This window comes from Myotis daubentonii, chromosome 15, assembly GCF_963259705.1.
Source record: "Myotis daubentonii chromosome 15, mMyoDau2.1, whole genome shotgun sequence".
In the NCBI taxonomy this organism is placed as follows: Eukaryota; Metazoa; Chordata; class Mammalia; order Chiroptera; family Vespertilionidae; genus Myotis; species Myotis daubentonii.
The window spans coordinates 26,464,653-26,489,337 of record NC_081854.1 but is presented as its reverse complement, the minus strand read 5'-3'; the positions used below and the strand labels follow the sequence as shown (position 1 = coordinate 26,489,337).

Here is a 24,685-nt window from a genome sequence, read left to right as displayed (position 1 = left end):
TCAAGCCTATAGAACAGTGATGGTGAACCTTTTGAGCTCGGCGTGTCAGCATTTTGAAAAACCCTAACGTAACTCTGGTGCCGTGTCACATATAGAAATTTTTTGATATTTTCAACCATAGTAAAACAAAGATTTATATTTTTGATATTTATTTTATATATTTAAATTCCACTTAACAAAGAAAAATCAAACAAAAAAATGAGTTCACTTGTCACCAGTGACACGCGTGTCATAGGTTCACCATCACTGCTATAGAATAATTGGATGGTGAAACTAAAAGACAAATACTTTCAAGTTGACCTGTGCCTTTTCCAGCAGGCTGACAGTTCTAATCTGCTTGGATTGAGTCATTGTCATTTCCTAAGAGCTGGATGCAGGGGAACTTGTGGAGGAGCTCACTCTGACACTCATCTGATGTAGAAACTCCATACACTGAGAAAAAACTGACCACAGACATTTGAGTGTTCCTTCCAAACTGGCTCCAAGCCTATATCCCCTTCATTGCCTCTTTTCCCCACTTCCCAGATCATCATGCCTCTTAGTCACCTTCAGAGCCACTAAGAGGCAGGGGGTGTGTCCAAAGGGTGAAAATTAGTTACTGAAGACTTCACTGTGCTTCTCCTTTCACTCTCAGATGCTGCCAGGGTCTCTGAAGAGAGAAGACACCAGGAAACAGGTAAAAACTATTTTTGTTTTGGTGGTTTGTGTGTTTTTTTTTTGTTTTTGTTTTTTTGTGTTTTTTTTGCATTCAACAGGCAAGTATAGAGCAGCTACTGTGTGCCAGGTACAGTTCTTGGGGTTGGTGGTACAATGGGACCCTCTCCCTCTCTTGCTGTGTTATAGCAGGTTGTAGAGGCCTGTCTTTGAGCATCTCCCCTGCTGGGCTTGGTGAACCTCTGAGAATAGGTTGGTCACTGGATGTCCAAGAGGGAAGAATGAACTCAGGGAGGCTGGCTCTGAGGTCCTGAACAGTGTAGCCTTGTCCTGAGTCTTTGTGCCTAATGCCTACTGTCCCTAGCCTCCACACTCCACCATGCTTTAGCAGCCTTTCAATTCCAGGCCTGGAGCCCACTTCTTGTGCCCCAGAGACTTTCTGGAGCTCCTTCAGGTAAGCACCCAGCCCCTCTCCCATTCATCCTGCAATTATTAAGCCAGTTCTCAATGAGAGGGTGGATGCTGGCTGGTGGCACAGTGGCCCAGCTGCTGAAGGCTAGTCTTTGCATGGAATCTGGCCCTTGCCACAGACCTTGTGGAAACTCAAAGGGGACCCAAAGTGCATCTCTAAAAACACTGACCCTGCAACCCTGCCGAGTTTTTCATGGAAAATGTAAAGTAGTCCCCATGGCTAAAGAAGTATGTACCCTAACCCCATGCTGGGAGATGTATGACACTCCCCCCTCCCCCATGGACTCCCCATTCCCTACCCCCCTCCATTGATTGAAAGGCCTGCAGTAAAGTCTTATTTAACTTTTTAAACCCAGTTTCTCTCAAATGAATCTGACCTTGAAGTTTTTTTGTGTGTGTGTAACACTACTAGTGCCTACAGAGCTGGTGTCAGCTCTGCCTGGAGAGACTGCACCCGTTCAGAACCTTTACCCCTAATCCCTGCTTGGGCCAAGCCAGCACAGCCACTACCCCTGGGGACAGACCCCTTCATGCTTTCAGCACACCAGGTACTGCATACCCAACAGCCTTTGGCAGAAGCCACATAGCTGGTGGGGGGTGGGGGACACTGATGTGTGGGAAATGTTGGCTGGGCGGGTGGGAGGGGCACGGATCTGTGCTGAGAAAGGAGACACACTCTGTGGACACATCCTGCCTGACTCCCCAGGGACAGCATTGAGGGCACAGCCATGCAAATTAAGACTTAAATTTAACTTTATGTAAATGTAACTTTGTAAAAGTATAGTAAGGTGGTGGCCAGCTCACTGGAGAGAGGGAGAGAGAGAGAAAGGGGGGGGGGGGAGAGAGAGAGAGAGAGAGAGAGTGAGAGAGAGAGAGAGAGATGTTGAACATTGGCAGTCCTTAGACTGTCTGTGGTGCAGACAGGCTGCTTGTTTATGTTTTTAAGCAGGATATTTCACATGGCAATTTGGCTTCTCTTAAAACAGTGGAAGATCAGGTTGTGCTGAGCCCACAGTCCCACTTGGCCACAATTGGCTAGACCCAGAACCACCTGGTTGCTTTATGTTTCCTACCCAGCCCCTAGGCATCTGAGAGGGACCCCTGGACTTCTAAGTCTTCTCAGACCCCTTTAAATGTTCTCCTGATATCATACTTAACTATTAGGTCATGTCTCTTCCCTATGTAAATTCTTCACTAGTTGCCCCAAAATGAGCTCCAAGTTTCCTATAGCCTGGGACTTGCAGTGCTCAGTCGTCTGGTGCTATTCAAAGCCCAAGGGCTAGGCAGGAAGTTTATACAATCATGGATGGATAGACGATGCATGGATGGATTGGTGGGTAGATGGAAGTAAGAAAGGAAGGAGTGCTGGGAAGAGAGATTGAGACTAGCCCTGCAAGGATCTCGGACTGATGAGAGAGGCATAGCATACCAAAGAAGCCCAATGTGCACCAGAGCCCCACATCCCTCTATGCAACCAGACATGGGCTTCCCGGGATCAGGGACAAGGGGCTGGAACTCAGTAAATGAGCAAGAAAAGTCGTCTAAGAAGAAGTAAGCGACCAGGTGGCTCAAAAACACACTCTTTCTGCCCCAGGCTCCCGCCTAGACACAACACCATGCATTTCCTTGGCCCCTTGTTCCTGCTCCTCGGTAAGGATTGTGGTCTGGGCTGGTGCTTGGGTTCTGGGGTGACTGTGGAGCTGGAGGAGGAGGAAAGATCTGGGGCAGAGAAGAGTAAATGTGGGGTAGGGTTTGTGTCTTGCTGTGTGTGTGTGTGTGTGTGTGTGTGTCCCTCTCTCTTCAGAGGGGATTCTTTACTCCTTTGAAAGTTCTCCATGTCCTTCAATAATGCTTTCTGATCATTGTGGTGGGTTTCAGAATACTTGGCTTTTTCAAACTCAAGCACATGGAACTTTGAGCACCCGGCCACCCTCTATGCCTGGGAGGGAGCCTGTGTCTGGATTCCCTGCCGCTACACAATCCCAGGGTATGGAATGGTCCTGGAAAACCTGACTGTGTACCAGAATTATGTGTTTGACGACAAGACCAAGGGCTACAATGGGACAATCCTCTATGAGAGTACAAAGTCACAGATGCCTGTCTCTCCGGAAAGAGTGAAATTCCTGGGAGACAACAAATCCAACTGCACCCTTCGCATCCACCCTGTAAAAGCCCAAGACAACGGTCAGCTGGGGCTGAGGATGACATCGAAGAGTGGAAAGTGGATGGAGAAAATAGTCCTCAACGTCTCCAGTAAGGCCCTGGGCATGGTGTCCTCTACCTCAGGCAAGGGTAGGAGGGAAGTGGGAAACACCACCTCCTGGGACAGGGCCTGACAACCAGGTGGCCTACAGAGGCCAGGCAGGGGGTGCCAATGAGTGACTCAGCAGCACAAGACAATGGGCTGTGGCCAAATTGGAGCATGCGCTCTTGGTGCTTGGGTTCTGGGGTGACTGTGGAGCTGGAGGAGGAGGAAAGATCTGGGGCAGAGAAGAGTAAATGTGGGGTAGGGTTTGTGTCTTGCTGTGTGTGTGTGTGTGTGTGTGTGTGTGTGTGTGTCTCCCTCTCTCTTCAGAGGGCCATTTGGATATTTAGAACATCATTTGTGGGCCATAAAAAATTATCAACTTAAAAATTAGCTGCTATATTTGGTCAAACATTTAATTACCTCACCCCTGCGCTCTTGTTCCTCCTCAAGCACCCACTTGCCACCCAGCTTCTGCCCATTCTGCAGTCTGGATGCCAGGTGACCTGATTTTTCAAGGGAAAACTCTAGATTTTTAAGTAAAATCTTGCAATGTGTTAATATCGGTGATTAATGCTAACTGGCCCTTCATAGATAAATGACATGTGTAGGGGCAGATAAAGCACAGATCTGAGGCCTTCCCCTGGGGCATGTGCTCACTCCGTTTTATAGCCTGTCTTGGTGGGGGGACTAGGCAGCCCTATGTTTGGAGTAAGAGATGTAGCTTCAGACCCTGCAGTTGGAGGGTAGCCCAGCCCCGGGAGAGCCAGGATCGGTTGTCCACCGTCCTGCTCCACCAGAGGAGCCTCTGACAGGAGTGCTGTTAGTTGCGCCTCCAATAGCGAGGCCATTAGTGCAGGCTTGTTGTCAAAACTAAGAAATGCATGTTAAGCTAAACTGGTAAAATTCATTTAGTGGTGATGGGAGAACGATCTTGAAAGCATTTATTATTTATTATTTTTTGAAAACATTTAGAAAGCAAACATTTGGGAGTAGAATAAAATAAGCACAAAATATGACGTGTAATTCTAAGGAGGTTCAGCACTTGCAAGACCTTTCAGAGGATGCTTTCACTGAACAAAAGTGATTCAAAGCAGGCCTGGAGAGAGGTGGGTGGACTAGTAAGGGGATCCTGAAGGGTTATTTGGGCCAGAGCATCTAAAGCCAGGTGTGAGGGCTGGTACGCAGCAGTCCTGTTTTCCAGGCTGCCAGCATGGTCTCTACTCTTTTGCAGAGACGGCTCCTCCACCTCGCATTGAGCTCCCTCCAGAAATCTGGGAGTCCCAAGATGTTACTCTGACCTGCATGCTGAATTTTGCCTGCTTTGAGTACCAGATCAAGTTCCGGTGGCTCCTGGAAGAGTCACGTCAACATCCCTCTGTCCCCTTGACTTCCCTGACCACCAAGACTATCTTCACCCAGAGCCAGCTCACATTGCAGCCACAGTGGACTCACCATGGCAAGAAGCTGACCTGCCAGGTCTGGAATGACACAGAAGATGGGCTGCTCTCTCAGGAAACGGTGCGGCTAGATGTGAAGCGTGAGTCTCTCCAATGCTCCTATGGGAAGGACAAGGAACTTGTCCTCTCCTCCCAACCCTTCAGTGAGCACCCAGGGTAGCATGAGCCTCCACGGAAGGAAGCATAATCAGTCTGTGGGCCCCAGAGCCGGGAGTGGTCCAACTGAGCTGGGTTCCTTCCCCCACCATCCCTGTGGTCAGCCCTGGTATATCTGGAAACTGACTCATTTCAGCATCTGCTTATAGGAGTAGGGAACCATTTTTCTGCTGAGGGCCATTTGGATATTTATAACATAATTTGTGGGCCATACACAATTATCAACTTAAAAATCAGCTGCTATATTTGGTCAAACATTTAATTACCTCACCCCTAATGCCTTGGCAGGGCCAGACCAAATGATTTCATGGGCCTTATACAGCCTGTGAGCAGGATGTTTCCCATCCCTGGTCAGAATAAAATATTTTAATCTATCCTCCAGCCATGACATGATTTTGGGATCGTCTGGTTAGGTTTTATTGTTCTTTGGGGAGAGGGGAGGGATTTTTTTTTTTCATCATTCATTCATTCGTTCAATAGATATTTGTTGCAAACCTACTAGGTGCAAGGCCTCATTATGGCTGCTGGGAAGATAGCAGTGAGCGAAATTCTTGCCCGTGTGGAGCTAGCATTGCAGTGGGAAAGACAAGCAAAAAGAGATCAACAAAGAAATAGAGTTCATAACAGTAGGTAGTGCTAAGTGTATTAAGAAAAACTAAAGCAGGGCTTGGAAAGAGGGAGACTTCTGTGACGCAGGTGAACTTGTGCTGAGGTTTGAGTGAAGGGAGGGACTGAGGCAGGCATATTTTTTTGAGAAGATTCCAGGAAGAGGAAAGAATGAGGAGAAATTTTTAAAGTAGGAACGTAGTGTTATCTGTGACAAACAAGGGGCCACAGAGCCCCAGCACTATGTCTGAGGGGCCCAGTGTAGGAAAGGATAGTCGAGAGGGACCAGGGCACTTGAGCTTGTAGGCAGCAGTCAGGTTTTAGACCCCACTGAATGGTTTCAAGCAAGGGAGTGACAAGGTTTGATTGACAGTATTAGGAATGCTGCTGCTGCTGGGGAGACCAGACTTGCAGGGACTGGGAGTGGGAGGAGCAGAGACAGGATTTAGGAGGCTGTGATGGTTGCCAGCCCATGCTTGTTGACAAGGCTGCACACCCCACACACTATACACAGGCCACTGCTTTATCAGAAGAAGTGGCTATACAACTTTATGCTCTACAACTTCTCACTGCTTTACACTCTCTAAGAATTCCCTTTCTCATCCCTCACTATCCCTCTGCCCCTCCAGACTCCCCAAAGTTGGAGGTTAGTCCCAAAGAAGTCAATGTAACAGAGGATGACCCGGTGACCATGACGTGCCAGGTCATCAGCAGCTACCCAGAGTACCAGACTCTTTCCTGGCTCAAGGATGGAATCCCCATGACAGAGCAGGAGACACTGCAGAGGGAGCAGAAGATTCTCAAGCTAACTCTGCCTAAAGTGACCAAACAGATGCGTGGAAAGTATCACTGCCAGGCCCGCAACGATGTGGGCTCAGCAACATCAGAAGTGGTCCTCCAAGTGCACTGTGAGCCTCCTGGGAGCTGTGGAAGGGCAGGCAGGGAGTTAGTGGGGTGGAACCAAGGCCCTTAAGAGGTCAGCAGCAAAGGCCTCTGCTCAACTCCCCCACTTGCCTCTGCCCCTTTTTCCAGATGCTCCAGAACCTTCCAGGGTTCAGATCTTCTCCTCACCAGCTAAGGAGGGAACTAGTGTAAAGCTGACTTGTATATCACAGGCCAATCCTCCTCCAACCAATTATACCTGGTATCACAATAGCAATGAAGTGTGGAGAGGGACAGATGAGACCTTCGAGATCCCACAGGTCCGCCTCAGGCACGCTGGGAATTATTACTGCATAGCACAAAACAGTATTGGTCGTGGACACGTTGACCAGGATGCTGAGTTGGATGTCCAATGTGAGTAGTCAGAGCCTTTGGGTCCTAGAGGGAGAAGAGGGATGTGGGTGGAGGAGGAAGCAGATGAGTGCAGGGCATTCCTGGGTCCTAGGGTGGACAGCAAGCAGAAGCCAGGGCCTCCTGACATGTAAGCTCCTTGGGTGTTCTGCTGTTGTTCACAGCTGTATTCTCAGCACCAGAACAGGGTCTGGCTGGTGGTAGGTGCTTAGTAGATGTTTGTTGAACGAATATACTGCTCGATGCCAGGGTCCCTTGAGGGACACAGAGACTTGGCATCACTAAGCAGTGGCTGTGTCCCAGAAGGGGTTCTGAAGTGTTCAAGGAGAACTGAGGCAAAACGTGTCATTACCTCTCCATCATCAGACCTTATTTAACACAGTTAATCTTGTCACTGAGTCAAGCCCAGGACAAAGAGAATCCATAGTTTTCATCCTTGGACCCAGGAACATTATCATCTGGACCAAATACGCTGATGGGAATGCCCAGATCTTGAACATCTAGATATATCGCCTGATATGTGATAGCAGCAGTGGCACCAATTCTTATTAAGTGTTTACTACACACCACACTGCTTTAAGGACATCATCTTATTTTGTCCTGGCAACAATCCCATGAGGTTAGATATTCTTAGGACCTCATTTGACAGATAAGTAAACTGAGTCCTGCAGTCCATGGTCACACAGTTCTAAGTGATAGGGCCCAGCAGCCTTGCTTCAGAGCTGGGCTTATTATTATTATTATTATTATTATTATTATTATTATTATTGTTGTCATTTTTACTAACACTCATGCTGCAGCCACCCAGCTGTGTGTGCCAGACCCTTGCAAAGACCCACAAACAGCACCACATGTTCTCTGTCAGAGCTGTGCTCCTAACCGCTGCTCCATCCTGCCTCTAACACAGCCAGGCCAGACAAGAAGGGGAGGGTTTCTGTCCTAACACAGATGCAAGAAGGAAGCACGAGCCTTCCTATGGTTAGTTTAGGAACTACGTGAATGCTGGAAGGAATAGGTATTACGACCAGCTGACTTTTCTTCACCCGTTTCTCTCACTTCCTCCCAGATTCCCCCAAGGAGGTAACCATGGTGATTCAAAATCCTACACCAATTCGAGAAGGAGACAATGTGACCCTGTTCTGTAACTATAATTCCAGTAACCCTAGCGTTACCAGATATGAATGGAGTCCCCACGGCTCCTGGAAAGAGCTAGTACCTGGGGTGCTAAGGATTCAAAAAGTTGCCTGGAATGCCATGCCATTCACCTGTGCAGCCTGTAACCTGTGGTGTTCGTGGGCTCAACCTGTCAGCCTGCAGGTCCAGTGTGAGTGACCCGGGCAGGGCCATCTGGGAGGTGGCTTGGGTGGGAGATGGGGCTCTAAGGGGGAGGAGCCAGAAGCCTGGACAAGAGTCTTTACAGAGAATTGAGGGGGTAAGAGTCAGGCCTCAGCACCAAGGGGAGAGGAACTCCTGGGGCAGGAGGATAAAATGGGACCCAAGAAGTCGGACCGAGGCCCTTGCTCTCCAGATGCCCCCAGAGATGTCAAGGTCCTGTGGATTGGCCCCCGTTCTGAGATTCACTCCGGACACGCAGTCCTCCTCCGATGTAACTTCTCTAGCAGCCGTCCCACGGACGTCCACTTCTTCTGGAAGAAGAATGGGATCTTTCTGAAGGAAGGAAGGGAACTGAGCTTTGGCTCCATCTCCCCGGAAGATGCTGGAAGTTACAGCTGCGTGGTCAGCAACTCCATAGGACAGAGCACATCCGAGGCCTTGGTGCTCCCAGTGCTGTGTGAGTGGCTGGGCCTGGCCCTAATAGCAGAGAAGGGCAGGTAACTGGCTACCCGGATCCTGATTTTGCTTTTTCGTACAGATGCACCTAGGAGGCTACGGGTGTCCATTAGCCCTAAAGACAGTGTGATGGAGGGGAAGAAAGCAGTCCTGACGTGTGAGAGTGATGCCAACCCTCCCATCTCCCACTACACCTGGTTTGACTGGAATAACCAGAACCTCCACCATGATCATCAGAAGCTGAGATTGGATCCTGTGAAGGTCCAGCACTCAGGCGCCTATTGGTGCCAGGGGGGCAACCGACTGGGTGTGGACCGGTCGCCCCCTAGCACCCTCACTGTCTACTGTAAGGCCCCTTCCCTCTTCTTCTCTGGCCTTGGCCACTCCTGTGGTTTTGCCCCGAGACTGAATTCCAGACCACCTACCCCTTCTTCCCTCTCCTCTCCCTCCCTATCCTGCCAGGCCAGCCCAACCTGTGTGCTCAAAGGCACACCCTGCTGCACACAGCTCCCTGGCTCCCTCCTCCCGCCCAGTCTCTCCTGACTCTCTCCAGGAGGATTCCCTGGCAGGCTGCTTCCACCTTCCAGACATCCTGAGCTCCTACGGGGTCCCTCTCTCTGTCTCACCCTTGTTTTTATCTTTTGAAACTTGAGTGTTTTTTTTAAACCATACAAGTACCTGATAAAAGCCTAAAACAGCATGAAAGGGTACATAGTGGAAATACCTCTCCTTTCTTGCTCCCTGAGAACTCTGCCCTCTTCTTCAAAGCCTTCACTGTTGGCAGCGATTTACGTCTCCTCAGAGGATTCTGTATGTGCACAGTGTGCATCTGTCCATCGGTGCCTACACACCCTTCCTTACACAAATGGTAGCAGGGCTCACACTTTGCCCTGAATCTCCCCGCTGCCACTCCCCCCCCCCCCCCAATGTAATAACACCACTTGGAGAGTGCATACAGAGGGTGTCTGGAAACATAGGGAAGATATTTTTTTTTACTTATTATGCTTCATTCAGATCTATGATTGGAGCTATGTTTTTAAATTTAGAGGATTATTGCCTGCAAAACGGCGCACTAAAAGGAAATAGCCTGCGCGTGTTACTTTGAAATGCAGCACTGTCTAAAAGCATGTCCCCTGGTCTCCCCCGGAGGCCTGTCTCTTTTCCTGAAGGCCACGCTGCATTCCGGTGTGTGGATGCTGCTTAGTGCCCTTCTCACGCGTGTGCAGTCTCTTGCTCAGGGCACCCCTGCAAGGATAGTTGCAGGATAAATTCCTACATGGAATTGCTGGGTGCAGGGACAGTTTTGTGAAGTTCTCATAGTAAGGCCAAGCGCCCTCTGAAGAAGTGGTACTTATTTATGAGGCTTCCGTGCTTCGCGTGTGCCCTGCCTGTCACAAACAGGACCTCCTAACAGCAGGTCCAGAGGGCAGGGACTGGAGTCTCTCTCTTCGTCTGCACTGTGTCCTCACTGGTGGAGATCAGGCAGGAGAAAGGACAGGATGCCCTCCAGGCGAATGTCCAGGGCAGGGTGGGCTGGTATCTGACTGAGACCATGTCCTCAATGGAGGGTCCTCCTTTCCCCACAGATAGCCCACAGACCATCAGCCGGCGAGTGGCCCTGGGACTGGGGCTGTGCCTGGTCATCCTCTTCCTGGCATTCCTGGGAGTCAGGTTTCAGGGAAGGTGAGCTCCTCACACTGCCCTCCCTTTCTCTTCCTTCTGCCTTCCCTCCTCCGTCCCTCAGCCCATTCCAGGGAGTAACTCCAGTTACTCAGTCCTGTAGGACCCAGCTCACCCACTCCACAGGGTCCTGTCCCCGTCCCTTGCTCCTCACTGAGTGGGTCTTTATTTCTTAGCTGGAAGAGGATTCAGAGCCAGCAAGGGCCTCAGGAAAATTCCAGTGGGCAGAGCTTCTTTGTGAGGAATAACAAGGTAGGATGGAAGAAAGACCAAGTGCAGGCAGACCTTGAAGTCAAAGAAGCAAGGGGGCGATGAAGAGTGCTGTGGAGAAGCCTGGGCTGTCAGCCTCCTGGGGAAGGGAACTGTGGTGGGGAAAGGAGGGGTGAGAGCTGAGACCCTGTCCCTCATGCAGATTAGAAGAGCCCCCCTCCCTGAAGGCCCCCAGTCCCTGGGCTGCTACAATCCGATGGTGGAAGATTCCATCAGCTATGCGACGCTGCGCTTCCCTGTCGGCGAGACGGACCCACCGAGGATTGGGTACTGAGGGGACCGGGAGGGTGACATCTGCACCCTGGGAGGGCTGTGGGAGGGAAAGCCCATGTCTCACCTGCCATCTTTGTGCCAAGCCCATGCCAAGCACCACCATGTTCCCATTTCCTCATTCCAGCTCCATGACAACCCACCCCCTTTGGTAAGTAATGGTCTCAGGAACTGGACCTGCTCCTTCCAGCCAGGAGAATGTATGCCCAGAGTCAGTCTCTATCACCTGGTCAGTGATGGCAAACCTTTTGAGCTCGGCGTGTCAGCATTTTGAAAAACCCTAACTTAACTCTGGTGCCGTGTCACATATAGAAATTTTTTGATATTTGCAACCATAGTAAAACAAAGATTTATATTTTTGATATTTATTTTATGTATCTAAATGGCAATTAACAAAGAAAAAGCAACCAAAAAAATGAGTTCGTGTGTCATAGGTTCGCCATCACTGACCTAGGTTAAGGCTGTGGTACTCACTCGTTTGACAAGTTAGCTCCTACTGTGAGCATTAGGCGTACACATAAAGGGCTGAGAGGCTGGGGTGCTCTTGGGGTCTACGGAGTTAAAAGAAGGGGCAGAATTCATAAGAAATGCTTCACTTGTGGTCATCTATCTGCCTTTCCTCTCAGGGATGCAGGGACCCCAGAGGTGCACAGACCTTCCCTAAACAGGGACAACACGGTCACTTACTCGGTGGTGCAGAAGCCTCGAGTGGTAAGAGGGCGGTGTGGAAGGAGGGAGTGGAGGACCCGGCCTCAGTGTGAGCCCCAGGCGGGGAGGCTTGGGTGGTCTCAGCGGTGTCAAGGCTGGGTACTGGGGAGGCAGTCCAGGCACAGGGCCAGCACCTCCCACTCTGAGATGCCAAAGGCAGCTGGTTTCTGAATAAGAGGGTTCCTGCTTGGGCTCTTGACCCCCTCTCCCCTGTGGAGTCAAGGAGAGAAAACAGTGGGTCAGCCACGCTGACCGTGATGTGGCTTTCTCAGGGCGACTATGAGAACGTGATTCCAGATGTTCCAGAAGACGATGGGATACATTACTCGGAGCTGGTTCATTTGGGGCTTGGGGAGCGGCCTCTGAGACAGGAAGGAGTGGAGTACGTGACCCTAAAGCACTAATGGATCCAAGTGGCTGTGCTGGAGGTGCCTAGGGGCTGTCGGGTATAGTCATGTCGCCTGCAGTCACTGTTGCTCAGTTGAGAAGTTACACAACCTCTCCTTACACACACACACACACACACACACACACACACACACACACACACACATGCACATACGTGCGTACACACACAATTACTGCACCCCAGTCGGTACAGAGAACTTTGGACATGAGACAGTCTTCCCTCTCAGCATTGTAACCTCAACCATCCAAAAGGCCTGGCCCTGTCCTGTCCCACGCTCCTTCCGTCCCAGAAAATCATCTGAACACCTAGCCTGCACTGTACAAATCCCCCTGCTCCTCCCCAACCGTCTGCCACCACCCACCCCCTCCAACACCCGCCCCCAGCTGTCTGTACCCCTGTGGAGATCAGCTGGTCGCTAGCTTTTCCTCTTTCCCTCCCCATCTCCTTAACACCCCACCCATCCGCCCCACTCTAAGAGCCCCACTCACTAATCTTATGCCTAATCTATCTGGAGCAATGTCCAGAGAAAGGAACAGAAATGAGGTAGAAAGAGGAACTACCTGGCCCTGACTTCTCTCTATGTCAGCGAGGCATTCCACGGAGAGGACCACGCGGCTGCAGCCCACCTTCAGGGGCTGGTGGTGTGAGACATACACCTGTGTGAACAAACATGTAACAAGCACGGAGTTGCACAATAAAAATGTCTTGGTATTATTTCAAAGAATCAGTGAGCTAATTCTGGTCTGTGGTATCAGAGGAGGACAGAGATGTGGGATGGCCTCATGAATGGGGCTTAAGGAAAAGGGACAGGAGTCAAGGTAATTTCATGATTAAATCAGCAGACTGAAAAGTCTGTTATCTTGTTGCAAAGAGCCCACTGTTGCCCCCTCTGTCTGCCCCCTCTAGCCAAGCCATCTTGGGCGAAGTTCATCTGCTTATTTGAGCCTCAGTTTTTGTGCAGGTGGTTCAGTGTAGGAAGTGCTGTATAATTTACATTGCTTGAGTCCCGTTATGAGAAGCCTTATGCAATAGCCAAAAGTCCCTGAAACCAAAGTCCCGTCTTATTTGCATCTCTTGAAGAATGCAAAAAGGGGAAGCCAACCCGTTACTCCCAGCTATTCTCAAGAGTGACCCTGCCAAGTTCCTTTACAATCCAAGCTGTCTAAGAGCTCCTCGAAGGCCTGCTGCCCTGAGAAACCTTAGCTTTTCTACCTCCCGCAGTCGCCCCACCAGTTCCCTATCGCATTTGCTAATTCTGACTTTCCAGTAGGTCCTTGCAACTTCCCTCCATTTGTCAGGTTTGATCTCTCCCCTCCCATTCTCCTGCTTATGCCAACGGGCAAAGGCCCATTCTCCATAGGAGCAAGAACGTGTGGTTAATCCACCTCTCTTCCCTGTCCCCTTTCCTGTCTGCTCAATACCTGAAAGCTCTCAAAGAGAAGAGGAGGTTCTGCTCATCCTCACAATTACACAGAGTGAGGCACCGATTTCTTATCAGCCTACTTTGTCCCCACTTTATTTTTGGTTTTTTGTACTTTATCTTTATTGTTGAAAGTATTACCACCCCCTCCCCAGGCCTTCACCACACTACTGTCTGTGTCTGTGGGTTATACATATATGCATATAAATTCTTTGGTTGATCTCTTCCTATCCCTCCCCCACACCCTACCCCCACCCCCACACTTCCCGGCTTCCCTCTGAAATACTTGAGTCTGTTGCATACTTTAATGTCTCTGGATCTATTTTGTTTGTCAGTTTATTTTGTTCATTAGATTCCACATATAAGAGATCATGTGATAGTTGTCTTTCTCTGACTGGCTTATTTCACTTGGCATAATACTCTCCAGGTCCCTCCATGCTATCTCAAGGGTAAGAGATCCTTCTTTTTTACTGCTGCATAGTATTCCATTGTGTACCACATGAACCACAGTTTTTTTTACCTATTCATCTACTGATGGACACTTGGGTTGTTTCCAGATTTTAGCTATTGTAAATTGTGCTGCTATGAACATAGGAGTGCATATATTCCTTTCTGATTGGTGTTTCAGGCTTCTTAGAATATATTCCTAGAAGTGGGATCACTGGGTCAAATGGCAGTTCTATTTTTAATTTTTAAAAAAATATATTTTATTGATTTCAGAGAGGAAGGGAGAGAGAAATAGAAACATCAATGATGAGAGAGAATCATTGATCAGCTGCCTCCTGCATGCCCCGCACTGGGGATGGAGCCCACACCCCAGCATGTGCCCTGACCTGGAATCAAACAGTGACATCCTGGTTCATAGGTCGATACTCAACCACTGAGCAGCATTGGCCAGGCTATTTTTAATATTTTGAGGAAACTGCACACTGTTTTCCATGGTGGTTGTACCAGTCTGTATTCTCAGTGTACAAGGGTTCCTTTTTCTCCACTTCCTTGCCAGCGTTTGTTTTTTGTTGATTTATTGATGATAATCATTCTGACAGGTGTGAAGTGGTACCTCATGGTCGTTTTAATTTGCGTCTCTCTGATGATTAGTGACGCTGAGCATTTTCTCATATGCCTCCCGGCCATCTGTGTGTCCTCTTTGGAGACGTGTCTATTCAGATCGCCTGCCCACTTTTTAATTGGATTATTTGTCTTCCTTTTGTTGAGTTGTGTGAGTTCTTCACATATTGGGAAACTAACCCCTTATGTGTCATTGGCAAATATGTTCTCCTATGAAGTGGGTTCCCCTTTCATTTTGATGCTGGTTTCCTTTGCTGTGCAGAAGCTTTTTAGTTTGATATAGTCCCATTTGTTTATTTTTTCCTTTGTTCCTCTTGCCCCTAGGCAATATATCTGTGAAAATTCTGCTACATGAGATGTTTGACATTTTGTTACCTATGGTTTTTTTCCTAGGATTTGATGGTTTCATGACTTTGTATTATATCCATTTTGAGCTTATTCCATTTAAGTATTTTATCCATTTTAAGTTTATTCTTGTCTATGGTGTAATTTGGTGGTTTAGTTTCATTTTTTTTGCATGTACCTGTCCAGTTTTCGCAACACCCTTTAGAGAATATTTTTGCTCCATTGTATTCTCTTGCCTCCATTGTCAAATATTAATTGAACATAGTGGCTTAGGTTGATTTCTGGGTTCTCTGTTCTATTCCATTGATGTATATATGCCTGTTCTTGTGCCAGGACCAGGCTGTTTTTATTACAGTGGCTTTGATATCTGATACTGTGATCCCTCCAACTTTGTTCTTTCTCAAGATTGCTGCTGCTATTCAGGGTCTTTTTAAATTCCATATACATTTTTGGAGTATGTGTTCTAGCTCTGTGAAATATGCTAATGGTATTTTAATAGGGATTGCATTGAATCTATAGATTGCTTTGGGTAGTATGGCCATTTTAATTATGTTAACTCTAGCAGTCCATGAACACATCTTTATATCTTTTTCTATCTCTTTTTTCATGTCCTTTAGTTTTCTGAGTCTTTTACCTCCTTGATTAAGTTTATTTCTAATTTTCCTAATTTTGTTGCTTTAGTAGTAAATGGGATTATTTTTTAAGTTTTTCTTTCTGAGAGATCATTATTGGTGTATAAAAAAGCCATAGATTTCTGGGTGTTAATTTTGTACCCTGCTACATTGCCAAATTCATTTACTAAATCTAGAAGTTTTTTGTGTAGTCCTTAGCGTTTTCTATGTACAATATCATGTCATCTGCAGATAATGACAATTTTACGTCCTTCTTTCCAATTTGGATACCTTTTATTTTTTCTTCCTGCCCGATTGTTGTAGCTAAGACTTCAGTACTATGTTGAATAAGAGTGGTAAAAGAGGACATCCCTGTCTTATTCCTGTTCTTGGGGAAATGGTTTTAGTTTTTGCCCATTAAGTATGATGTGGGCTGTAGGTTTGTCATATACGGCCTTTATTATGTTGAGGTATGATCCCTCTTTTCCTACTTTGCTGACAGTTTTTATCAAAAATGGATGCTGAATTTTGTTGGATGCTTTTTCTGTGTCTATTGATATGATCATGTGATTTTTGTCTTTCAATTTTTTTTATGTGACTTGAGAATATTGCACTAGCCTGCGTACCTGGAGTAAATCCCACTTGGTCATGGTGTATGATCTTCTATTATATTGCTGAATTAGATTTGCTAATATTTTGTTGAGGATTTTAGTATCTGTGTTCATCAAGGATATTGGCCAGTAATTCTCTTTCTTTGTAGTGTCTTTATCTGGTTTTGGAATTAGGATAATGCTGGCCTCCTAAAAGAGTTTGGAAGTGTTCCTTCCTCTTCGATTTTTTGGAATAGTTTGAGGAGGATGGATGTTGGTTGTTCTTTGAAGGCTTGGTAAAACCCCCCTGTGAATCTGTCTTGACCAGGGGTTTTGTTTGCTGGGACCTTTTTAGTACTGCTTCAATTTCATTAATTGTTATTGGCCTACTCAGGTTTTTTTATTCTTCCTGATTCAGTTTCGGAAGATTGTATTTTTCTAGAAATATGTCCATTTTGTCCATGTTGTCCAGCTTGAGTTGTTCATAGTATTTTCTTACAATCTTGTATTTCTGTGGTGACAGTTGTTACTTTACCTCTTTTCTTTCTGATTTTACTTATTTGGATCCTCTCTCTTTGTTTCTTGATGAGTCTAGCTAAAAGTTCATCAAACTTGTTTATCTTTTCAAAGAACCATCTATTGGATTCATTGATCTTTTCTATTGTGTTTTCAATCTCTATGTCATTTATTTCCACTCTGATCTTTATTATTTCCTTTATTCTACTTACTCTGAGCTTTTCTTGTTGTTCACTTTCTAATTTGTTTAGTTGATATGTTAAATAGTTTATTAGAGCTTTTTCTTGTTTCTTGAGGTAGGCCTGTAATGCTATGAACTTCCCTCTCAGGACTGCTTTTGTTGTGTCTCATAGATTTTTTGTTGTTGTGTGTTCATTTTCATTTGTTTCCATGAAGTATTTTTTTATTTCTTCCTTGATTTCATTGATAACTCATTCATTGTTTAATAACATGCTATTTAGCCTCCATATGTTTGAACGTTTTTGAGTGTTTTTATTGTAATTAATTTCTAGTTTCATGCCATTATGATCTGAGAAAATGCTTGATATGATTTCTATACTCTTGAACTTGTAGAGACTTATTTTTTATACTTATATATGATCAATCTTTCAGAATTTCCCATATGCACTTGAGAAGAATGTATATTCTGCAGCTTTGGGGTGGAATATTCTGTAAATGTCAATTAAATCCATCTGTTCTAGTGTGTCATATAAGGTCTCTGTTTTTGTTGTTATTAACTTTTTGTCTGGAAGATACATGCAGTGATGTCAGTGTTGTTAAAGTCCCCTGCTATGACTGTAATCCTGTCAATGTCTCCCTTAAGGTTCTCCAACAAAGTTTTTATATATTTAGGTACTCCTATATTGGGTGCATATATGTTTACTAGAGTTATATCCTTTTGTATTATGTAATGACCATCTTTGTCTCTTTTTATGGCCCTCGTTTTGAAGTCTATTTTGTCAGATATAAGTATTGCTACCCCGGCTTTTTTCTTTTTCATTTCCATTTGCATGGAAAAAATTTTTCCATCCTTTCACTTTCAGTCTGTGTCAATCTTTGTTCTGAGGTGGGTCTCTTGTAGACAGCATATATATGGGTCATGTTTTCTTATCCACTCAGTCACCTTATGTCTTTTGACTGGAGCTTTCAATCCATTTACATTTAAGGTTATTATTGATAGGTAGTTATATATGCCATTTTTTCTTTCTACTTATGTTCCTCTCTCTCTCTCTCTCTCTCTCTCTCTCTCTCTCTCTCTCTCTCTCTCTCTTTCTTCTTCTCCTCCTCCTCCTTCTTCTTCTCCTTCTTCTTCTTCTTCTTCTTCTTCTTCTTCTTCTTCTTCTTCTTATTCTTATTCTTATTCTTATTCTTATTCTTCAAGCACTCCCTTTAACATTTCCTGCAATGCTGGTTTGATGGTAATGTACTCCTTCAGCATTTTTTTTTTTGGGGGGGGGGGCGGTGTCTGGGAAGCTCTTTATTTTTCCTTCAGTTTTAAATGATAGCCTTGCTGGATAGAGTTGTCTTGGGTTCAGGTTCTTGTTTTTCATCACTTTGAATACTTCATGACAATCCCTTCTGTTGAGAAATCAGCTGACATTCTAAAGGGTACTCCCTTGTAGGTAACTTTCTGTCTCTCTTTTGCTGCCTTTAAGATACTTTCTTTGTCTTTCATGTTTGACATTTTGATTATGATATGTCTTGGAATGAGTCTCCTTGGGTTCATCTTAATTGAAACTCTCTGTGTGTCCTGAACTTGTGTGACTTTTTCCTTCACCAAATTATGAAAGTTTTCTGTCATTGTTTATTTAACCTGGTTCTCAATCCTTGCTCACTTTCTTCTCCTTCTGGTATCCCTATGATGCAAATGTTGTTACGTAGCATGTCTCAAAGTTCCCTTAAACTGTCCTCCTGCATAATTTTTTTTTCTTTTTGATGCTCTTTGATTGTGTTTTTTCTACCTTGTTCTCCAAGTCACTGATTCACTCTTCTGTATCATTTAACCTACTTTTTATTCCTTCCCATGTATTCTTGATGCCAGTTATGTTATTCCTCATTTCCAACTGATTTTTTTTTAAAAAATATTTATTGTTGAAAGTATTACATAGGTTCTTCTTTTTCCCCCATTATCCTCTTTCATCCTGCTTGCCCTCCCCCTCCCCCTGAGGCCCTCAACACCTCATTGTCTGTGTCCATGGGTTGTGCATATATGCATACAAGTTCATTGATTGAGCTCTTCCCACCCACCCTCCCCTGCCTTCCCAGTCTGTTCATGCTTTTGTGTCTCTGGGTCTTATTTATAGTTTCTACTTCTTGTTTCATACTGTTGTAAGTCCCACTAAGTGTCTTGAAATTCTCGCTAAGTTCCTTGTGTATTCATTATCATTACTACGAGCTCTATATCTGATAAATTGCTTGCCTCCATTTTGTTTAACTCTCTTTCTGGAGTGTCCTCCGTTTCTTTTATTTGGGGGTTGTTTTTTGTCTCCCATTTTTGTTGTTCCTTTGTATTTTTTTCTATGTATTAAAGTAAATTGCTATGCCTCCCAGTCTTCACAGGGTGGCCTTATGTAGTAAATATTTTATGGGACCCAGTGGCGCAGTTTCTTAAATCCCCTGAGCTGGTTACTTGTGTGTTACTTGGGCTCTCCCATTATAAATGGGTCCTGAATGCTGCTGTCCCATTTCTGGGAAGAATCTCCTCTGACGTTGGCTGACTGTGAGGCTCACCCCCAACCACATCATCCAACCTATTGCCTAGGTGCTGGCAGATAAAAACAAAATAAAAACATACAAGGCCCCTACAATAACAACAAAAGCAACCACAAAAGAAGAGAAAATTTGAAAGAAGAAAAAGTACAATAAAAGGAGAAAAGAAAAATAAATATGAAAGGGCAAAGATGGAAGAAAAAAGTTAATAAAGAATAGGGGAAAGAAAATTGTATAAAAGAAAAGAGAAATAAGATAATTATGTAAAGGAAAATAGAGTAGAAAGCAGATAGACAAAATAATAGGAAAAGGCAAAGCAAATAGAAAGAAGGAGAAAGAAGAAAAAATAGAGTAAGACAAGGGAAGGGAAAATTAGATCTATAAAAGAAAAAAGAGAGACTAAAATAATAATCAATAAAGAAGAAAAACACAGAAGATAAAGAAAAAAAAAGTAAAGTGGCATTGATCTCAGCAGACTTCAGTGCCTCCTGGGAGGTCCCTTTGGATTCTGCTCTTCTGATGACCAAGGCTGTTCTGTCTGCTAATGCTGGGCTTCCCAAGGAGGTACTCAGGTGCTAACCACTGTCAGGAACTGTCCTCCTTTGGCTGTCAGCAACCTGTTTGAAATTTCCAGGGATCCACAGTTTGTGTCTTTCTCCCTAGGACTTGGCTGCTCGCAGGAGGAGCTGCACTCTAAGGCCAGTTCCATTAGCAGTACAGGGCCCAGTGATGGGTCAGCAACCTTCCCCAGGTTACTGGGCTCTACCTCTGCCTGCCTTCACCTGCCAGCCAACTGTCAATCTTAATCACTCGAAAGTCTGTTTCTGAAAGGGCTTTAGGCAGAATCAGGAGTCTGGAGGAGACCTCTGGGTCTCCCCTGAGGAGGAGGTGCCATTCAGATGTCAGGGAAAGTGACGGGTGTGTTTCTCTGTTCCAGAGCTACTCCTCTGAGAGTGATCCAATATTTCCCTGCCCTGAGCTGGGCAGAGATCCTCATATGCAGTCCAGGGGAACAGCTGGAAACCTGGAGTTTTATCAGCTCTCCTGTGAGAGGGAAGCAGCAGGCAGCTTCCCGGGATAGTAGGGTGGACAGCCCCATCCCTAATCCAGTCACTGGTTCCTGAGACTATTAAAAACTTGGCCTCTGCTGCTGTCTGCTCTGCAAAGGTCAAGATGCAGGGTGTGGCAGGCTGTGCCGCCTAGGGCAGGGCTTTCGTTTTCCTGAGCTGTGGCTACTGGAATGGGCCATAGTCTCTCAGGAAAAGTGGCCATTGGTTTGGTGGGGTTGGGGGGTAGGAGGGCCTGGATTCCAGGCCTCGACCTTCTCAGGGAAATAACGCTCCCATAGCTGAAAGATCCCTCTTCATTCTTGGTCTGCCACCTGCAGAAGCTGCGTCAGCTCTTCTCACCACCTCATCCTTCCGACCAGTCTCCAGGTGTTTTCTGTCCTTCCTTGATATAGGTCTCTTCCTCCACTGGGCCTCAGTTGGTAATTCTGGGTGAATATTCTCCAATTTAGTTGTATTTCCAGCCTGGCCCTGAGAGGGGGTGCCAGGAAGGTCTGCCTATTTGGCTGCCATCTTCCTCAAGAACTGTCCTGTTTGAATTCCTGTGAGTACCATCAGTTTTTCTGGAGGAAGAAGAGACTCCAAGAACTGCTTAAATGAGAAGGGAAGGGATTGGGGGGTTCCTTGTTGAAAATGAGGCCCAGTATCATTCAACCATTCATTCAACAAACATTTACTGAGCACATGTCAATGCATCCAGCACAGAGCCAGTTATTGGAGAGCAGAAAAAATATGACACAGTCCTAATCTGGGGGAATCTCTGGGGTACCCAAAGGGTTTTAGGGCAGGGCCCCTTGAAAGAAGCTGGAGTTAGCCCTGAGCCTGATGAGGCCTGACACAGGCTTCCTGGCAACCAGTGGATTCCTTTCCTCCTGTCCCTGAGCCTGGCCACTGACGTAAATCTATTTCATGACCAATTGACCAAGAGATGTGACTATGAATAGGCACTGCTGAGGTGTGTACAGCAGTTTGCTGGGGAGCTCTAAGGCCGCAGCCCTCTGCAGACTCTCCAGACTCTGGACCACAGGCAGCCCGCTATCCAGCTGCAGATCTCACCACCCTCCCAGGGCCCAGACAATTGACTGTTCAAACTCCCTGAGCCACTATTATGTGTGCAAAGAGCAGTAGACAAAGCAGACAGAAATCTTGGCCCTCACTGACCAACATTCTAGCAGAGGAGCTAGCAAATCTGATGTCTAGAACAGTGAGTGCTGTGAATAAGCACAAAACAAGAGGAATGCAGAGAGACTGGAGCAGGGGAGGGGACTGTTTGTATGGAGGGATCAAGGAAGGCCCCCTAAGAAGGTGGCAATGGCCAGAGACCTCAACCGCCAGGTGGGCGGGGCCAGAGTAGAGATCTTGAAGACCTGTTGTCTCCCTTTGTGCCCAGCTTTGCTCCTCTCACAAACGCTTGTTACGGGAGGTGAAATGGCACTCCTCTTGCCTTTTCCTTTGGTTCTGTCAATTTCTCAGTGATTTCCAAAGAGAAAATACTATTCAACAGGTGGCAAATTCTTCTGCATTCCTAGAGAGGGGCTGAACAACATCCGGGGGGCTTACAAGGGAGGCAACCTGGAATCAATTTAGTGACTGAAGTAATAAAAGGTAATTAGATTATTTTTTTGGAGGTAGTTGTTGATATGCAGCCCTCACCTGAAGCCTGGTGAGAAGCACTCCCAGAAAACCACCCAAAGAAGCTTATTTACTTATTTAGAGAGACTTTGAATGTGGGAGGGGCACAGTAGCTTGGTGAGCAACACACACACCCAAGAAAACTGAAGTCAGAAGGTTGTTGTCAGTCTGAGGCAGCAGAGAGATAGAGACAGACAGACAGGGAGACACGTGCACACTCTGAGATAGAGAGACAGAGAACACAACCTGGGGCCATTTTAAATCTCATTGAGGAGGTCTTCCTGCTGACAGGCGGTAAATGGCCGAATTCCCAGAGGCCGAGAGAGGAAAGCTAAGCCGCTGGTTGGGCCAGCACTGTGCTGGCCAGTGTCCTTACAAGTGCCCAAGGAGGAGCCCCCTTTGCCATCCACGCAGCCCGGTTACTCCAGTGCTGCCAAATGAGACCTTGTCTCTCCTCCTCCTCCTCCTGCCAACACCGGAAGGGGCAGAAAACAGTGTATCCTGCCAGAGCAAAAGGAGAGGGAGAATGGAGGAGTGCTCCCCACAGCACGTGCCCACACTTGCGCACAGTGGGGGGCGGGGGGGAGGGCACAGGCCACACCTTGATGCAGTTATGTAATTATCCCACATATGAGTGACCCGCTGGAGACAGTGTGGGGACTAAGGCAACTGGAGCCTGCAGCCTGCCCAGCAGCTCCTCCAGGACTGGAGAGCAAGTTTGAGCAGGCTGGGTGGGGGTGGGGGAGATGAAGCTGTGTTCTGGTTGTGTGTCACCAACCCCGCTCCTCCAAGGTGCTGGCTGTGCACTCCTCACTACTCAGAAAAAGCCCACAGTTCTGCCCTCTCCCCTTCCTGTGTTCACGTCATCCTGGACCCTTACCTCCTTCCATCTGGCCTCAGCTCCAGCAGGCGATGCCCCATTAGCTGCTCACCCAGGCTGCTGGTGCCTTGAGCTAATGGCCCTGCCACCCCACCCTTCTCTCCCTTCCGGCCCACTGCCCATCCCAGGCACCCTCCCTCAGCCCAGCACGGGGACTCCAGAGCCTCAGAGACATCTGGCAGCACTAAGAGGTGAGTCCTTCTTTCTGTGGCTCCTCTCTACACCAACAGTTATCCCCCAGACTCCCAAATACCCCTGCTCAGGGCGCCCCTGAAATCAGCGAGGTCATTCCCGTGGACACGATGGGACCTGGCTTCCCTGGGGCTCTCTGCTGGGGGGACCCTTTGGTTGCCACAACCTCCACCCTACCCAAACCCCAACTTCTCCTTCCCTTGGCTAGGAGCTGACACCAACCCTCCACTGCTGGACTGGTGGTCCACGGTGGGGGAGCAGCCGCTTCTCTTCCCAGGGAGTTGGGGGCAGGGGACTGAAAGCAGAAGTCTAACTTCCATGCCTAAGAAAAGCACGTACTGTGGGGCCCAACTCTGTTTTGAATTCTCTCTCCCCCTTCTCTCCCCAGAGTCTCAGAAATTAAGCAGCCTTCGCTCTTCTGGGACCTGCACGCTTTCGTTCTGTCTTCTCTTGTCAATCCTCGATCACATTCTGTATTTTAAGAGGCGATACAGTGGGAAGAAAGCAGAGGACTGAGGTGTCGCTTATCATCCGGGCTCCCCTGCTAACTGGCTGCCACTTCCCTCTGTGGGCCTCCGTCTGCCCAAGGCTTCTAATACCCTGAGCGGTTTGTGACTCCAGAGCTTCCCTCCTCAGGCCTGAGATCTGAGGGCAGGGAACAGTGAGCATAGGAGCCAATTGGGCCACCGGGCCCCATGGACCTGCCCCCGCAGCTCTCCTTTGCCCTTTATGTGGCCGCCTTTGCACTGGGCTTCCCACTCAATGTCCTGGCCATTGGGGGCGCTGTGGCCCACGCCCGGCTCCGCCTCACTCCCAGCCTTGTCTATGCCCTCCACCTGGGCTGCTCAGACCTATTGCTGGCGGCTTCTCTTCCCCTGAAGGCGGTGGAGGCCCTGGCTGCGGGAGCCTGGCCTCTGCCGGCCCCGCTCTGTCCTGCCTTTGCCCTGGCCCACTTTGCTCCGCTCTATGCGGGTGGCGGCTTCCTGGCTGCCCTGAGTGCTGGCCGTTACCTAGGAGCCGCCTTCCCCTTGGGCTACCAAGCTGTTAGGAGGCCCTGCTATTCCTGGGGCGTGTGTGTGGCCATATGGGCCCTTGTCCTCTGTCACCTGGGGCTGGTCTTTGGGTTGGAGGCTCCGGGAGGCTGGATGGACAATACCACCAGCTCCCTAGGCATCAACACACCAGTCAATGGCTCTCCAGTCTGCCTGGAGGCCTGGGACCCAGCCTCAGCAGGCCCTGCTCGCCTCAGCCTCTCTCTCCTGCTCTTCTTTCTGCCCCTGACCATCACAGCCTTCTGCTACGTGGGCTGCCTCCGGGCACTGGCCAGCTCAGGCCTGAGTCACAGACGGAAACTAAGAGCAGCGTGGGTGGCTGGCGGGGCACTGCTCACACTGCTGCTCTGCTTGGGACCCTACAATGCCTCCAATGTGGCTGGCTTCTTGCACCCCGACATGGGAGGCCGCTGGAGGAAGCTGGGGCTCCTCACAGGTGCTTGGAGCGTGGTGCTCAACCCATTGGTGACCGGCTACTTGGGAAGGGGGATTGGCCGGGGGACATCATGTGGGACAAGAATCAAAGGGGGTACATCTCAGAAGTAGTAGCCTCTGCTGGGGGGCAGGAACATGCAGCAGAACCCCGCTGC

At 47.7% G+C, this 24,685-nt stretch overlaps 2 protein-coding genes across 6 annotated transcripts; both read left to right on the top strand.

Annotated features, from left to right (window-relative positions):
* Positions 1-631: 631 nt before the first annotated feature.
* On the top strand, positions 632-13,491 carry CD22 (CD22 molecule). Of its 5 annotated transcripts, XM_059666839.1 has the most exons (15): positions 639-676; positions 1,060-1,108; positions 2,720-2,775; positions 3,004-3,378; positions 4,605-4,910; positions 6,222-6,500; positions 6,625-6,888; positions 7,952-8,209; positions 8,414-8,677; positions 8,759-9,022; positions 10,263-10,359; positions 10,533-10,608; positions 10,769-10,893; positions 11,523-11,607; positions 11,877-13,490. In XM_059666839.1, exons 3-15 carry the CDS (start codon positions 2,742-2,744, stop codon positions 12,006-12,008), a joined length of 2,559 nt encoding a protein of 852 aa, XP_059522822.1. In that variant the 5' UTR covers positions 639-676; positions 1,060-1,108; positions 2,720-2,741; the 3' UTR covers positions 12,009-13,490. The 5 variants fall into 5 exon arrangements, with proteins under 5 accessions (XP_059522823.1, XP_059522822.1, XP_059522825.1 ...); XM_059666840.1 differs by lacking the exon at positions 1,060-1,108 and having other exon boundaries at positions 632-676; XM_059666842.1 differs by lacking the exon at positions 4,605-4,910 and having other exon boundaries at positions 11,877-13,491.
* Positions 13,492-22,662: 9,171 nt separating this feature from the next.
* Positions 22,663-24,652, top strand: FFAR1 (free fatty acid receptor 1). The gene is made up of 2 exons (XM_059666838.1): positions 22,663-23,042; positions 23,432-24,652. Exon 2 carries the CDS (start codon positions 23,739-23,741, stop codon positions 24,639-24,641), a length of 903 nt encoding a protein of 300 aa, XP_059522821.1. The 5' UTR covers positions 22,663-23,042; positions 23,432-23,738; the 3' UTR covers positions 24,642-24,652.
* The last annotated feature ends 33 nt before the right edge of the window (positions 24,653-24,685 follow it).

Excerpts from the sequence above, each read along its gene's own strand:
- CD22 (XM_059666840.1), top strand. The coding sequence starts at position 2,742 with ATGCATTTCCTTGGCCCCTTGTTCCTGCTCCTCG. Across the intron at positions 9,023-10,262 it reads TAGCACCCTCACTGTCTACT|ATAGCCCACAGACCATCAGC; the intron begins GTAAGGCCCCTT and ends CTTTCCCCACAG. Across the intron at positions 10,609-10,768 it reads TCTTTGTGAGGAATAACAAG|ATTAGAAGAGCCCCCCTCCC; the intron begins GTAGGATGGAAG and ends TCCCTCATGCAG.
- FFAR1 (XM_059666838.1), top strand. The coding sequence starts at position 23,739 with ATGGACCTGCCCCCGCAGCTCTCCTTTGCCCTTTATGTGGCCGCCTTT.